Source organism: Aplosporella prunicola (assembly GCF_010093885.1).
Source record: "Aplosporella prunicola CBS 121167 unplaced genomic scaffold K452scaffold_8, whole genome shotgun sequence".
NCBI classification, from domain to species: domain Eukaryota; kingdom Fungi; phylum Ascomycota; class Dothideomycetes; order Botryosphaeriales; family Aplosporellaceae; genus Aplosporella; species Aplosporella prunicola.
This window is the reverse complement of record NW_022983536.1, coordinates 225226-240114: the sequence shown is the minus strand read 5'-3', so window position 1 is coordinate 240114 and position 14889 is coordinate 225226. Positions and strand designations below refer to the sequence as shown.

Genomic DNA, 14889 nt, shown 5'->3' with positions numbered 1-14889 from the left:
GGCGCCACCATGTCCCCGCACAAGTGTTGATATATAAGCTTCAGGTCCAGCCTGTGCATACGAAATCTTTTTGATAACCCACGGAGCCCAGTGAGTTATACGAGAGCCACTGCTCTTATCTCAGCTCTACAGATTTGATTGCATTCTCAAGACCGAGGAGATGAGTTGGAGATAGTTATTTTGTAAGTTTTATTAACCGTCTTGATACTGAACCATGATAATGATTTAGGCGCTCATACAGTAATTCAGTCCACAACAGTTTCTTCGCCTATATGGAGACATTGAGTAGCACAAATGTCCAACGCCACAATCGCTGCAATGGAAATCGCTGGATGGACCTCCGGACCAGACGGCAGAGGCACATTCGACATTATTTGGAACAGCATAATTACTATTTTTCTCTGTAGTTGGACTGTGCTTTGCCTCAACTTACCACCTGAGCACTTCAACGAGTGGTTATGGGCGAGACAAAAGCTCCTTATGACTTGCCTCGTTATCGTCGGACCCGAATTCCTCCTTCAGATATCCCTCGGGCAATGGTTATCAGCTTGTCGCTCAGTCAAGCAATTCCAGGACTTGGGTCATCGTGACTGGACGATGAAACATGCCTTTCTTGCTGATATGGGTGGCTACGTGCTGGATTCCCCCGAGGAAATCGTACAATTCCCACTGACCGCCAAGCAAGTGCAATATCTGGTAGAACGGCGCTATCTACAACCTGGAGATGTGGTCGTGAAGCAAAAGCTCATCACGGATCGGAACAAAGGCGATGGAATGACCAGACTCATTACAGTCTGCCAGATTTCCTGGTTTTCCCTCAACTGCGTCGGGAGGTTATCTCAGCGCCTTGCTATAACTACATTGGAGCTCACGGCTCTTGCAAACATATTCTGCACACTTGCCACCTATTTTTTCTGGAGACATAAGCCACTGGATGTCAAGACAGCCATTCCTCTAAGACCAAACACGGCGCTGCGTCTCATCCTCAGCAATGCCGTCGCAGCAGGAGAATATGACGGAAAGCCATACAAGCGATCACCACTCGAGTTCGTGGAACTATCGGATCCCCCGACATCTTGGGACCTGTACTGGACATACGGAATGGGGTTTTTACGAAGTATACACGTTGAGCCTCCTAGAAGTAAAAGACGACCGGTCGAAAAAATCTCTGACGATAGCTTCTTCACTCTTTCCGCCCCTTTGTCGCTCCTTTTGTTCTTCTTTCAGCTCAGTTTCGCTGCTATCGACCTCGCTGGCTGGAACCTTTTCTTCCCAACATCCATAGAGAGAACACTATGGCACGCAGCAAGCACGACGATCATCGTGTGCGTAGTTCTCTACTGGATAGTCGATCTCTACGTGTGGCAACTCCTGCCCAGCATATACGAATGGTCACCGAACTTTCTTCGATATAAACGGCACTTGAAGCAGAGTATCCAGCAACATGTTCCTTCAATCTATCGCACCTGTCATGCGACGGCTGTTCGATTACGCAACAACACGCTTGACCACGATCCTAGATTCGACACACCGCTCAAAGCAGCCATCCCTATTGGCGTGTTTTGTGCTTTTTACTGCTCTGCTCGTGCGTTTGTGCTAGTGGAGAGCTTCGTCAGTCTGCGCCTGCTCCCTAAATCTGCGTACGAGACGGTGCAATGGACGCTTTTTATCCCTCACTTCTAGAATTATGAATATTGAAGACGATTTTCGGGTACAGTTTCCAGTTTATACATACTGTAAACGTCTTAACTGGATTTCTTTTTCCACTCCGTACAAACGTCATTGTCCCGCTAGGCGAGAGAGATGTCAAGCTGTTTAGCCATTAGCGCTATTCTCATAGCATAGTCTCTGTCGTATCTTCGAAAATGTGCTATAAAATCCGCTCTATAACGAATAACTCCCCGTAGCCAACAAACTGCTCTACCGCCGACTAAGATCCCAAATCTCTCCGGGACCGTCAGACCAACACAATCGTCCAAGCAAGTGCACCCGCCCTACGACAAATGCCCCTTCATCCCACTCCTACCTGCCACTACTGCTGTAGTACTCCGGCGCATACTCCAGCAGCCAGGCCTTCTCAATCTTCGTAACGTCCCTAATAAACGTCTTATTCCCCGTCTCCATGATCTCATGAAAGATGACCCAATCGGCCTTGCGATTCTGTCACACTCCGTCAGCTTCACACAACCCACCACACAGAGGACATAAAACATACAAACATCAGCGAGCTCGGATGAGCATGTAACACCAACCCGCCATCCACCGTCCTAAACGTGCCATCCGGCTGCATGCGCGCCGCGTGCGCAAAAAACCCCGTCGTCAAGCTCCGCCGGATCTGCTCGGGCTTGTCGACGCCACCGGCGCGCAGCACGTCGGGCGCGGAAAGGCTTTCCTCGACGTTGATGCCGAAGCGCTCGAGGTAGCGCCGCAGCTGGTTGCGGATGCTGACGGCGCGCGCCAGCGACTTGAAGTTGAGGTAGTTGTCGCGGCACCACTTGGCGTCTTTCTTGCCTTTGGTCACGAAGGCTTGGTACACGTTGAGCAGCGTCAAGTGGTCACCTTCTTCGACGGCAAATTTGCGCCGCGCGCCTTCTTGCAGCTTTTTCTGCCCTTCGTGCGAGAACCATACGTTGCCTTGCAGGCTTGTCATCGCGGCTATGGTTAGGATCTCGCTGAGGCAGCCAAATTTCTGCGCCGAGAGAAGGACTTTGCCCATCATTGGCTCCACGGCTAGCTCTGCCATCCGGGTTCCGAGTGGCTTGGTCAGTTTTGCATAGTCGTCGAGTGCGCCGAGAGAGTAGAGCAGTTCTAAAGCTCGAATCATCAACTCCGCCGGCGGAGGCGTAAGAAAGTCGAAACGAGCTACGTTGTCGATGCCCAACGCCTTGAGCTGCAGAATCGTTGGAGCCAGATTCGATCGCTGGATCTCTGGGACGGTGGCTTCTGGTAGGCTTTCGAAGGCTTGCTCGGTATAAAGTCGATAGCATTTTCCAGGCTTGGTACGGCCAGCGCGTCCAGCCCGTTGAGTGGCAGAGGCTTTCGAGACTGGCGTCGCTGTAAGAGTCTCGATTCCTGTAGTTGGGTTGTAGGCACGGAGTTTAACAAATCCGCAATCAATTACATAGATGATGCCATCAATTGTGACAGAAGCTTCGGCGATGTTCGTAGCAATGATGACCTTTCGGGTATTCTCGGGCGCTGGCTCGAAGACATACATTTGCTGTTCCGTTGAAAGACCAGCATAAAGCGGGAGTGGCTGAAGCGTTGGTGCTTTTGGGTGTAAGCTTCCCATGCGGTCAGCGATCATCTCTATGCATGTGTCTATCTCTTCTCGTCCTGTGAGGAAGATGAGAATATCGCCTTCGGGCTCCTTTGTGTGGATGTCGAAGACGGTCTTTACCGCCCTCTCGACATAGTCTTCAGCCGGTTCTTCAAGGTAATGGATATCCACAGGATACATCCTTCCTTCAAGGCTGATGATTCTCCCGATGTCGCCGCCTAGCTCATCGGTGCCATTGCCCTGCTCCGACGAATCACCAGCGAAGAATCTAAGAAAATCTTCGGCCTGGAGCGTAGCACTACTGATCACGATGCGCAAATCCGATCGTTTCTTACGGATTTTCTTCAAAAGCCCAAGGAGAACGTCGGAGCTCAGGGAGCGCTCATGTGCCTCATCAACCATAATCACCGAGTAGCGGGAGAGCAGAGGGTCTACCAATGCCTCTCTCAGCAACAGACCGTCAGTCAAGAATTTGATGCGCGTTTTCGAAGAGGTGACATCTTCGAATCTGATGGAGTAGCCGACCTCCTGGCCGAGGAGGCATCTCATTTCCTCGGCCACTCTAGCTGCCACGGTCGTAGCGGCCACCCTCCGAGGCTGTGCGCCGGGTCAATGAAGTCAATCAATGTTACCACGGGGAGGCTGACTGACCCACCTGCGTGACGGCAATCACTTTGGCGTCGGAGCACCATCCTGCCTGATCGAGAAACTGAGGGATTTGGGTGGTCTTGCCGCTTCCGGTGTGGCCGACGACGATGGTGACGGGGTAGGTCTCAATGAGATAAAGAAGGCTGTCGCGGTGACGGGCGATGGGCAGCAGGCCGGCGGGTTTGTAAAGCGAGGGCACGAAAGAGCTGGAGTCCAAGTCAAGGTCGGCGGCCATTTTGACTGAACCGATTGATGTCTTGGGACTTCTTCGTTGGTGATCTGCCGCAAATGGGCGATCGTGCGCTAGGCGACTTGGAGGCTTGTCGTCATTAGGCATACGCGCACCTGCTCCGCCGCTTGGCCGCCGACTCGAGCTTCCTTCGTCGCAGTCTCCCCATTCCACATTCCACGCCCTTCTACTCTCACTCCCCCTTTCACCTAGTTTCCACCACCGAATTAAACGCGCAACGGTTCACCACTAGTGCCGCAGCCATCTCATCCCCTACACCACACTATGTCCGAGAAGCCGAGAACCGTCGAGGTAAGAAGGGAGCACCCCACTCGGCCCGCATGTTGGCGCCATAGGCTGACCTAGGAAAGGCTCTGGCTGCCGAAAACGACATGGGCGTAGAGTCGCCCACGACAGCTCGCGAACTCGATTTTGACGACGACCAGACTGATGCCGCAGGCGCCTCCTTGAAGTCGCCCCCGCCCAAGAAAGTCAGCTTCCAAGAGGACGAGGGTCCCACGCCCCCGCCCAAGCCTCCGCGACCAATGAGTCCCCAAGCGCAAGCCGAGGTCACCCTCATCGAGGCCTTCCCGGACATAGACCCCAAGGTCGTCAAGGCCGTCTTGGTCGCCAGCAACGGCAAGGTCGAGCCCGCTTTCAACGCTCTGCTGAGTATGTTTCTCTACCCCGCCATGGGTGGGCTCAATTGACCTCGTTCAGGCATGTCCGACCCGAACTTTAGAGCAGAGGAAACCCCGCCCCCGCAACCTCCTCGCCCGACCGCGGCGCAGAGCCAGTTGGAATCCGACGAGCAGTACGCGCGTCAGCTCGCCGCACACTACAATAACGCTGGTATCCCTCGCGCACCGGGTGACCCGTCGAGGCAGCGCCAGCCGAGGGATCCGAGGGATCCGAGGGGAGATGAGGACGACAAGGAATACAGCTTCTTTGACGGTAAGTGCAAACTATATTTGCCACGGAAGCATCGAACTGACTTTGCGCAGATGATCTCCCAGTCATCCGCGAGAACGTGCGCAAGGGATTCCTCGAGACGCAGACGAAGGTCAACAAATGGATAACCGACTTCAAGAAGAAGCTTGATGGCGAGGAGGAGGACGAGGACTACCGCCCGGGTTCCTCCACCCAGCGCCAGAACTTTGGCCCCTCCCAATCGGACCAGCTCTATGGCATTCGCAAGAGCGCCGAGAGCAATCGCAGGAGCGCAGACCGTGAGCGTTATGATGCGGACCCGCGCGTCTTGAGCGACGACTTTAGCGCGCTCGAGCTTAGGGACAACGAGGGTAAACGTGACCACCAATTCAAGCACTGCGCAGCAGAAAGGCTAACCTGCCATCGCAGCGCCTCCCCCGCAGCCTCGCCGCCCTCAAGCCAACCCGGACCTCTTCAAGCCCACGGCGGAGCCGCCGCAATCCGGCCCAGTCGATGAAGTCGATGCCCTGTACCGCCAGCAGCCGCCTAACCGGCAGCCGTCGCCCGGTGCGAACAAGACGAAGAAGTGGCAGCCGCTGACGTCGATCGCGCCGAACCCGGAGGCGGACGACCATGACCCGTTCAGTCTTGGCGACAGCGACGACGAGCAGGATCCCAAGACCAAGGATGTCAAGGCGGAGGACACGGAGCGGCTGAAGCGCGCAGCGTCGGTGTCGTCGGAGAGCAACAAGGACAAGGACGGCAACAAGGAGGGGGCGAGCAACACGGTCAGGCCGGCGGAACGGAGCGGCAGCGTGGGTCAAAAGGACAAGGATGCCGAGGAGTTGCTGAGCGGGAAGAAAGAAACGAGCTCATAAGGGAGGGGGTTAATTGATACCAGACAGCCATGATTGAGGGGCTGAGGGGTTTCTTCTGAGCTTGCTCAAGGCTGCCGGATTACTTCCTAGGCAATTGGATTTCTGCACTCTTTTTGTGTAATGTGTACTCAATTACTTTTCGCTACTGATGCCTATATGATGGTGAACAGCTCGGATTAGGTGCCTAGGTACTTATCAGGCAGACATTTCGTCAGCAGGCCGTTCAAATCCCATCCCATGGAACAACACTAACACAGGCACGAATATATATATATATATATATGCACGACGTGCCGTAGACGACCATCAACACAATCCAGTCATATATCCATAAGCATGGAAGTATCAAACGCCTTTGCACACATCCGTCCTCGATTTGTATCTCAGCCACCAAACCCCCGCCAGGCCGCGACCCGCCGGAGCTAACCCGGAGTTATCAAATAGAACAGGCAGGAAGGACCTTCCCGTCACGGCTTAGTCTAGCGGCGTTGTTTACGACGTGCTCCCCGCAGTAATCTGTAACTAGTTCACTAACAAAGGCAGACGCAAGGACGGATGGGGCAGGCGTCGGCGAGACGGGGCGGGTGCCGAGTCGGTTGGGTTAGGGTAGGTAAATGCGTTGGTGGCGGGGATGGGATGGATGGGGGGTTTCTTGTTTCTTGGTTCTTGGTTCTTCTTTTCTTTCAAATCATTTCTACATGGTTTCTGAGGTCTGGTTGACTGTTTGGTTGGTTTTCTTCTGGGGCTTGTTCGCGCTGAGAGCGCTCTTGTTGTGACTGAAAGAGATACGGAGAGATATCTATCTATCCAGACAGGACAGAGTGGACGTCTTTTCTATCTACTTACGCGTCTTGCTCTACACATACCTACATATCTACCATTTCCCCCATTCCTCACACGACCACACCACCACACAACCAAAATGCCCTCCCCCTTTCCTTCCCCCCATCCCCTCCTCCCCTTCCTCCTCCTCATAAGCACACTCCCCTCCCTCCCGCACGCACGAGAACTCACCTTCCCGGCTCTGCTGCCCCAGCACCAGCACCAGTTCCCCCAATCCCTCCAACAACAACAACCCTACGCAGCCTTCGGCAATGGAGGGCAGCAGCAGCCACCATTCCAGTTCCCACACCACGCCTTCGCGGGCCTGGCCACCTTCGCAAACACGGCGTACGTGGACTGTCTTGCCGGCGGTGGGGGTGGGGGTGGGGGTGACGAGGGGAAAGAGGTCGAGATCGAGGGGTTTGATATCGCGTTCCTAGGCGCTGGGTTCGATACCGTGCGTCCCCGTTCCCTTTCCCATTCCCTTTCCTGCTCTCTTGTGCTCTGTTCTAGGTACTATCTCGACTTTTCCGTCCTCGGGCCCAGGTTTGGGCGAAGACTGCGAGCGGTTGTGGTTGTGGTTGGGCTTCTATGTGGTGGCAGTGGTCGAGAAAACGGAGGAAGCGGCATACGAGGGACGGAGGAACGGTGTTCACGCAGAACTGACATTCTGGTGTCTTTCCTTAGGGCGTCACGGCCAGGCCTGGCGCGCGGTATGGGCCGAGAGGCATACGCTGGGGCTCGAGCCGGATGCAGCCGGATGGGTATAGTATCTATACGGGTGAGTGGGTCTCTGTTTGTTTGTCTGCTCTCTGTTTTCCTCTATTCGGAATACTCTGCTCTGCTCTGCGCTATTAGCCTCCGGCTCCTACGAGTATGAGCGGCAGCAGCAGCAGCAGTCCGGCACACTGAAAAACAAAGCCCCACGCATCAGCGCCAGGAGCTACCTAGGTACCTACCAGTCTATGAGCCAGCAGCAGCAAACAGACGCACGAATTGATGCCCAGTCCTAGATCCACGCGCCCCTCTCCCTCAAACCCACCCGCCCACACACACAAAAGCACACAAACCCGCCCCCAACCGCCCCCAGCCGCAGCCAACAACCACCCGTCGCACCCGCGGCACAACCCGCGGCAAGTCCCAGCAGCAGGTAGCGCAACCGATGCTGACATGGCGGGCACTCACAGGCAAGAACTCTTACGGCAGCTGGGCCAAGGTCGTCGACTGCGGCGACGCGCCGCTGACGTTTCTGGTAAGTGACGTTGGGCTGTGAGAAGACGATGAAAAAGGGAAGAAGAGGGGGAATGGTGAGTGGTAGGTGTGTGAGTGGAGCGGTTGCTGAGACTTGTGTGTGCTGTGCAGGATAACACGGTTGCGCTGAAGCAGCTCGATTGGGCACATAAAGTGAGTGAGTGAGCACGTACGCACGCACGCTCGCTGCGTTTGAGACGATGTTGGTTGGTGTGGGTGCGACAGCGCCGCGAGAGCACGCAACCTACCGCTCCCTTTTGCATTTGCCTCAAGGACAATACGATATTGAGAGCCGGTTTAACGATGAGGCAGGTGGTTGCGAGCCGGACGACCAACTCGAGCGTCTACACGACGCCGCGAATCATCACCCTCGGCGGCGACCATACCACCACGCTGTCAGCGCTGCGGTCGACACGCGAGAAGTGGGGGCCCGTCAGTGTCATCCACTTTGACAGCCATATAGGTGAGTCCTCTATAGCCGCCGTTTTGGGCCAGAGAGGTTCGGTTTGGTTGCTGAGCGAGGGACCGTGTTTCGCAGATACTTGGGATCCGGAAGTGCTTGGTAAGTCGACTGCTGTATGACCTCGTGTCCTTACTCAGACGGGTACTGATGGATGGCTTAGGCGGCGGGATATCCCACTACGCGTACGCGACGATTCCCTCTTTGGCGCGAGAGCGCAGCGCATGCACATATACTGACGAGGACGACTGCAGCGGCGTGAACCACGGAACCTTTCTTCACATTGCGCATGAAGAAGGCCTGATCCGGAACACGTCGATCCATGCGGGCATTCGCGCGCCCGTCACGCGCCGCAAGGGCGACGTGCGCAATGACATCAGATGCGGCTTCGACATGATCAAGGCCAGAGAGCTCGATCGGATCGGCATCGATGGCGTTATCGAGCGCCTGAAGAAGAGGGTCGCCGGATCTAGGGTGTATATCAGCGTGGATATAGACGTGCTAGACCCAGCTTTTGCGCCGGGTAAGTGCCAGTCCTTTCTTTGCCACACCGAGCCTGCAGGTCTGCAGGCCGTTGTTGTGGCACGGCGGCGCAAGCGGCCCGATGCAGCTTCACTGCTGCTGCTGCTGCTGCTGCTGCGCAAATCGAGCTCCTGCAGCCGCCAGGGCCAAATCGGATGATCGGGGTGCTGACCTTGTCACCTTGTCCACGCACAGCTACCGGCACTGCCGAACCCGGTGGGTGGTCGACCCGCGAGCTGCTGAGCATCATCGACGGCCTGACGGATCTGGACGTCGTCGGCGCAGACGTTGGTCAGTTTCACACCTCCCTCTCCTTCCTCCTCCTTTTTGTGGCCCCTAGCCGCCCCCTACGAGCTCTTCTTCGAAGCTTAGGCGGTTAGGATTCGCCGCAAGTGCGCCAACAACAACCACTGCGTGCTAACACGCCTGGCAGTCGAGGTTGCGCCGATTTACGATAACCCGGGCGAGACGACAGTCTTGGCGGCGGCGCAGGTGGCTGATTCGCTGCTGGCGCTCATGGTGCAGAGGCCTGTCAAGAGCTAGCTACGCCATGTAGGCTGCGGTGCGCGGGTGGGACAAGAAGGCGGCGAAATGCGCCTTGTCTGTGCGAGGACAGCGTGTTTTGTGAGAGTGTGGTTGCGGGCGGGTGGCGGCGGCTGCTCGACGTCGAGTCCATAGTTAGTTAGGCGGTGCTCCGTTACTCGGGATCGCATAGATTCAGCTGCATTGCCGTACACTTCGGCACAGACTTCTTCAGGGAAGTGAATGGCGTGTGCTGGCGGGTGTGATGCAATGTCCAATGTACCCCTTTGAATGCGAGTCGTATAGATTGGTGAGGGTGTTATTTGAATCTTGGCCAATGACAGAGCGTCAGATGTTGATGAACAAGAACTTGGTGGTGGTGGAAGAAGAACGGGCCAGCAGCGGGCACAGCGGGTAGAGCCGCAGCCAATGAGGCAACGGCAACGCGCAACCCCGCCACGGCCCCTGGCGTCATCAGCAATCTCATCCGTCGTCCCGCACCTCCGCCTGCGCAAACAACCTAGCAAACAATTCAGCAAACAACCCAGCAAGCAAGCAAACAAACAAACAAAAGCAAAAAAACAAAAAAACACAAAAAGCACATAATCCAACCATGGACGTCAAGCGCGACGCCAACCACGTCGAGGAGCCCAAGCGCTTCGAGCCCAAACAGCCCGTCCAGCTCGACCCGCCCAAGGACGACATCATCTCCCTGGACTATCTCGCCAAGTGCGACGGTGCGTACAATGCTTGGCCCTAGGTAGCTACCGTGCCTGGCTCCTAATCATCCCTCCCGCGCAGGCTCCAACGAGGAGTACCCCACGCTGGTTGCTATCAAGGTGGGTTACTTCCTTTGTCTCTCTTAGTTTGCCGACGGACGGATGGATGGATGGAAGGATGCACGGTTGGGATGCGTCGGTGGTTGACTATTGTGTGTGTGTACTTAGGGCACCGTTTTCGACGTCTCGAAGAACGAAGCATACGGCCCGAAGGGGCAGTACAAAGGTGAGTAGCAGTAGCAGCCGATGGTGTTTCTTTCTCTTTCCTTTGCACCCTTTCGTACCCTTTTCGCGATGCACCCGCAGGAACACAGCACAGTACCGCACATCACATCACAGCGGGTGGTGTTCGGTTCGCCAGGCAGGCAGCCAGCTAGCAATCTCTCTCCCCGTCTCTCTCTCTCCCTCCTTCTCATTCTCTTCTCCTCTCTCTCAATCTCCCACTCCCAATCTCCCACTCCCAATCTCCCACTCCCAATCTCCCATCACAGACCAACTAATCAACGATTAACGCCTCCTCCACACAGTCTTCGCAGGCAAAGACGCCTCGCGCGCACTCGCGCAGTCATCGCTGAAACCCGAGGACTGCCGTCCCGAGTGGGAGGACCTGCCCGACAAGGAAAAGGGCGTGCTGAACGACTGGTTCACCTTCTTCAGCAAGCGGTACAACGTCGTGGGCAAGGTGCAGGCGGGTGCGAATCTGTGAGCTGTGTCCTGGGCTGCGTGCTGAGAGCTGCGTATTGAGAGCTACGTATCGAGTTACCGAGAAATGAGATGAGAAGGATCAACTGTGCGTGTACTGGGCTCTGTTTCGTTTCGTTCTGTTCGACTTTGACCCGAGGACGAGAGAGAGAGGAAGAGACGAGAGCTTGCAGCCGTGTTTGTGGTTGTGTGCTTTTGTGGCGTGTACAGTAGGTGGGGCTGGTGCGTGAGTGAGTCCAGTCCCAGTACGAGAATGCATACCTGGATTGGTACCCATGGAAACGAGCTCCCTCTCTCCCTCCACCCACCTCTTCCTCTCTTTCCTCCTTCTCTCCCCTTCCCGTGGAGACATCTCCGGCTTACCTCCCAACGCAAGCGCGCAAGCAAGCACCTCCCTAGCGACGGAACGCAGCCTCCCGCGCGGAAGCACGACCCTGCATGCCGCCGTTCCAAAGTTAGTGCCTGCCTATCTGCGTTTCGCTTCCTGCCTGACTGCCGCTAGCTAGCTCCTTTTTTTCTTCTCTTTTTCTGTCTTTGTTCTTGCTTCTTGCGCTGGTTGCTGTGGATCAGGACGTAGATCTTCAAGCGACTATGACGGTGGGTCGTGTTGTTTGCGTTTGTGCAGATGCGCTGCGATGTGAGATGAGGTGAGGTGCTGTGGTGCGTGCGTGGGCGTGGGGCGGCGCTTGCTGCTGCTGCTGCTGCTGCTGCTGCTGCTGCTGTTGTGCGACGTGTGTGTGCTGTGTTTGTGCCGGGGGCGTGGGTTTGATGTTTGATGTCTGATGCTTGATGCTTGATGCTTGATGCTTGATGCTTGATGTTTGTTGAAGAGTGGTAGTGGGTGTAGGTGTAGGTAAGTGGGTGGGGGTTTGGGGCCTTTGTGTGTTTGGGGGAGGATGTTGGAGATGGGGATGGAGATGGGGTTTTTGGGGTTGTGGATGCGATGGCGCTGTGTGCAGTGGATAGGTAGATAGGTACTTCCTGACACTTTCACTTACTCTCTTTTTACTTGAATGAGCATGCATGTACTTTAGGTACTGTACATACAATCCAATCTTCACTAAAACAACACGGTACAGAAAATCACAGCAAGCGATTAAACCGCGAATGTTTTCCAAAAAGCACTATCTAAGTGACTAGAGCAAATAACCTCACGCTTGAGCCATAACTACCTACACATCTTAGCAAAAGCAAAACTTTTAAGCTACGCTACAGAGAGCCAGAGTCGGCCGTCAAGCCACGCATCCTCCTCACAAGTCAGTCAGTCAGCCAGCCAGTCAAGTCAAGCTCATCCACCACGCTCGCCACCAAACCAAACCACGCAATCCAACCAAAAGCAAACCAAACCAAACCAAACCAAAGCCAATCACAACATACCTCAGCCAGCGCGACGACGAAGAAAGCATTCCTCCCCAAATTTGTCCCGCCCGATGGTGTTGGTGCCGCTACTGCTGCTACCACAGACAGCCGCTGATGCCGATACTGATGCCGTTGCCGCTGCTATCGCTCGAGGTAGCCACACCTTGTGCTGTATTTTGCGCTGCTGAACGAATGCTGCTGCTGGCCGCCTTGAGTAACAATCGAGAGCGAGAGCGAGAGAGAGAGAGAAAGACAGAGGGAAGGAGATCAGACAGAAGCCACCACCGTCGCCGCTAGGTATCGCTATCGCTATCGTGACGAGTGCAGTGTACATAGGTAGGTATCCTCCGCAACAAAAAGGAAAAGATAGACGCAGTACTAGTGCCAGAAACGGGAAGAAGAGGAGCGAGGGAAGGGAGAGAAAACATGCTGAGCCACACCAATATCGCAGAGAACCACAGATCCACACACAGCTAGGTAGCCGACGAAAAGAGATCAGAACACCACACAACACAGCACACGCACCCACCTACGCACTCAAAAGCAGCCTAGCCCAATTCAAACCACAATCAATCAACCAACCAACAAAAGCAAAAGCAAAAGCACAACAAAAGGCCGCTCGCCCACTCACTCACTTAGAGCAAGCAAACAAGCACACAAGCAACAAAGCAGCAAGCAGCGCGTCGCAATCAATACTTCTGCAGCCCATGGGCCGACGCGTCGACCCTGCCCGCGGGCACGCGCAGCGGCAGGCCCGCCGCCACGCACGCCGGGCAGTTCTCGTACGGCTGGCGCCACTCGCGCTTGATGCTCCACGCGCCAAAGCACTGGTGGTTGGGGTCGTTGCGCGCAAAGTGGCAGTGCTTGATCAGGCGGCGCGAGACGTGCGCGCAGTGGTAGTGGATCGCTTCGTATTGGCACATTTTTTTCGTTGTATGTGCGCTTTGTGCTATGTGCTATGTGCTATGCTGCTGGTGTTGGTGTTGGTGGTGATGCTTGCGCTAGGGATGGCGGAGGTTGGTGCCGTGCCGTGCGCGTCTGGGACGTGTGTTAGTGCTTGCTGATGGTGTGAGGGGGATGTGTGGTGATGTTGCTAGTGTGAGCGAGGGAGGGGTAGGGTGTGGCGAGGCTGTGTGGGGAGGAGGGTGCGTGGCGAGGGGGATGACGTTGGATGTGTGCTGCGAAGCCTGGCCACGCGTGGCCGTGAGGGCGTACCGTTTACGTATGTGTGTTAGGCGGTGGCTTGACGGATGTGCTGGGCTGAGAGCGGGTTTGCGAGTTTTGCTGACGTGGGGAAGCGTGGGGCGTTTATGGTAGTGGTAGTTGGTGGTGGGTGGTGGTGCCGTCGTGGGGGTCAAGTCAACCAAGTCAAACGTCAAGGGTCGAGTATAAGTATAAAGTGCTGCCGCTGCTGATATACACGTTGGTGTTTGGAAAGTCTTGTGTACACTGTATACTTTTGAGGTTGAGGATTTTTGGCCGCCAGGCTCACTGACACACATGCTCTTTATACACCATGAGGCCCAAGCCTGGCCTTGATGCTCGCAGTCCCGATTTCTTTCAACTTCCATGCCTGCTTGCTTGCTGAGCTGCTGCATGCGCAGTACGTCTCGCTGCTGCTGCTCAATCCTGCGCGGCGCGCTGTGCCCGGTGGTCCTACGAGTGCCCGCATCATGTTGTTGTCCGTGAGTATTGGCCGAACAGGAGTAAGCGACAGCGACCTTCACGTCGAGTCCCCTTCCCCGCGAGCCCTGCGGCTAAGGGGGAAAGAGGTCAATGGAGCGGGGGTTGGTGGGAATGAGATTGAGGCGTGCGAGATCCCGAGCGCCAAGTTGGGCGATTGATTGGAGCCGGGTGCCAGATTCGCCTCCGGAGATAATCCCGTGCAGCCTGGCCGACTCGGCCTGCCTGGCTCGCGGTGGACATCTTCTTCGTGTGTCCCGGTTGCGCGGCCAGCTGAAGAAGCACAAGGCTGGGGCCCCCTTCCGCCTCGACGTTTGATTAGAGGTATCAGATAATACAAGTCACATCGCAAAATCCTCCTGGTGCTCGACCCACCGCACGTCGCACGCGAAGGTTGACCGTGAGCGAGCGCTCCTGGTTTTTTGTGCCCCGTAGCTGTAGCAAACGGCCTCCTGCAGCTCCGATGGCTCCGCTGGTTCGCCGCATCAGATACCAAGGCTTGCGCAACGGTCCGCCAGGCCGCCCACGCGGGAGCTGGCTCGGCCCGCACAAGGGTCCAGAAGGGCGCTAAGAAGCTGCATGCAGTGGTTGGTATGAGGCAAAGTGGCCTTCGCCTCGTGGCATGCATCCTGCTGGCGCTAGCCTAGACGGGTCGAGGGTGTGGTATGTTACGCGGGCAGGGACAACGGGTGCAAAAGGACAAATACTTGCGGCTGTATGCATCAAAGCCCAAGGAACCTCGAGGCGCGAACAAATCTTGAAGGCACGAAAATTCTCCGATTGGTATCTCGTAGTGCACTGCCGTCCGGCAAAAACTTTTCCCC

The 14889-nt window shown here is 55.7% G+C and overlaps 6 protein-coding genes across 6 annotated transcripts; 4 read left to right on the top strand and 2 right to left on the bottom strand.

The window, feature by feature from the left end:
- The first annotated feature begins 59 nt into the window (after positions 1–59).
- On the top strand, positions 60–1814 carry K452DRAFT_160226 (uncharacterized protein). The gene is made up of 2 exons (XM_033535656.1): positions 60–182; positions 250–1814. Exon 2 carries the CDS (start codon positions 295–297, stop codon positions 1681–1683), a length of 1389 nt encoding a protein of 462 aa, XP_033399327.1. The 5' UTR covers positions 60–182; positions 250–294; the 3' UTR covers positions 1684–1814.
- Positions 1815–4549: 2735 nt separating this feature from the next.
- K452DRAFT_224133 (uncharacterized protein) lies at positions 4550–5965 on the top strand (the record flags this gene model as incomplete). The annotated part of the gene is made up of 4 exons (XM_033536675.1): positions 4550–4829; positions 4878–5111; positions 5162–5464; positions 5517–5965. 4 exons carry the CDS (start codon positions 4550–4552, stop codon positions 5963–5965), a joined length of 1266 nt encoding a protein of 421 aa, XP_033399326.1.
- Positions 5966–6887: 922 nt separating this feature from the next.
- K452DRAFT_224113 (uncharacterized protein) lies at positions 6888–9563 on the top strand (the record flags this gene model as incomplete). The annotated part of the gene is made up of 10 exons (XM_033536673.1): positions 6888–7244; positions 7475–7568; positions 7975–8039; positions 8150–8191; positions 8351–8501; positions 8577–8600; positions 8662–8683; positions 8753–9021; positions 9216–9307; positions 9459–9563. 10 exons carry the CDS (start codon positions 6888–6890, stop codon positions 9561–9563), a joined length of 1221 nt encoding a protein of 406 aa, XP_033399325.1.
- Positions 9564–10155: 592 nt separating this feature from the next.
- On the top strand, positions 10156–11027 carry K452DRAFT_296616 (uncharacterized protein; the record flags this gene model as incomplete). The annotated part of the gene is made up of 4 exons (XM_033541929.1): positions 10156–10279; positions 10344–10381; positions 10490–10547; positions 10849–11027. 4 exons carry the CDS (start codon positions 10156–10158, stop codon positions 11025–11027), a joined length of 399 nt encoding a protein of 132 aa, XP_033399324.1.
- A 2119-nt stretch (positions 11028–13146) lies between these two features.
- Positions 13147–13299, bottom strand: K452DRAFT_192431 (uncharacterized protein; the record flags this gene model as incomplete). Its single annotated transcript, XM_033535864.1, has 1 exon — positions 13147–13299. A coding segment is annotated over one exon (153 nt), but the record flags the coding sequence as incomplete, so codon positions are not given.
- Positions 13300–13861: 562 nt separating this feature from the next.
- K452DRAFT_160035 (uncharacterized protein) lies at positions 13862–14791 on the bottom strand. Its single transcript, XM_033535655.1, has one exon. The coding sequence runs from the start codon at positions 14691–14693 to the stop codon at positions 14106–14108; it is 588 nt and encodes a 195-aa protein (XP_033399322.1). The 5' UTR covers positions 14694–14791; the 3' UTR covers positions 13862–14105.
- Between the last annotated feature and the right edge of the window lie 98 nt (positions 14792–14889).

What these genes read in the sequence shown, in the direction of transcription:
- K452DRAFT_160226 (XM_033535656.1), top strand. Translation starts at nt 295, where the DNA reads ATGTCCAACGCCACAATCGCTGCAATGGAAATCGCTGGATGGACCTCC.
- K452DRAFT_160035 (XM_033535655.1), bottom strand. Translation starts at nt 14,693, where the DNA reads ATGCATGCCACGAGGCGAAGGCCACTTTGCCTCATACCAACCACTGCA.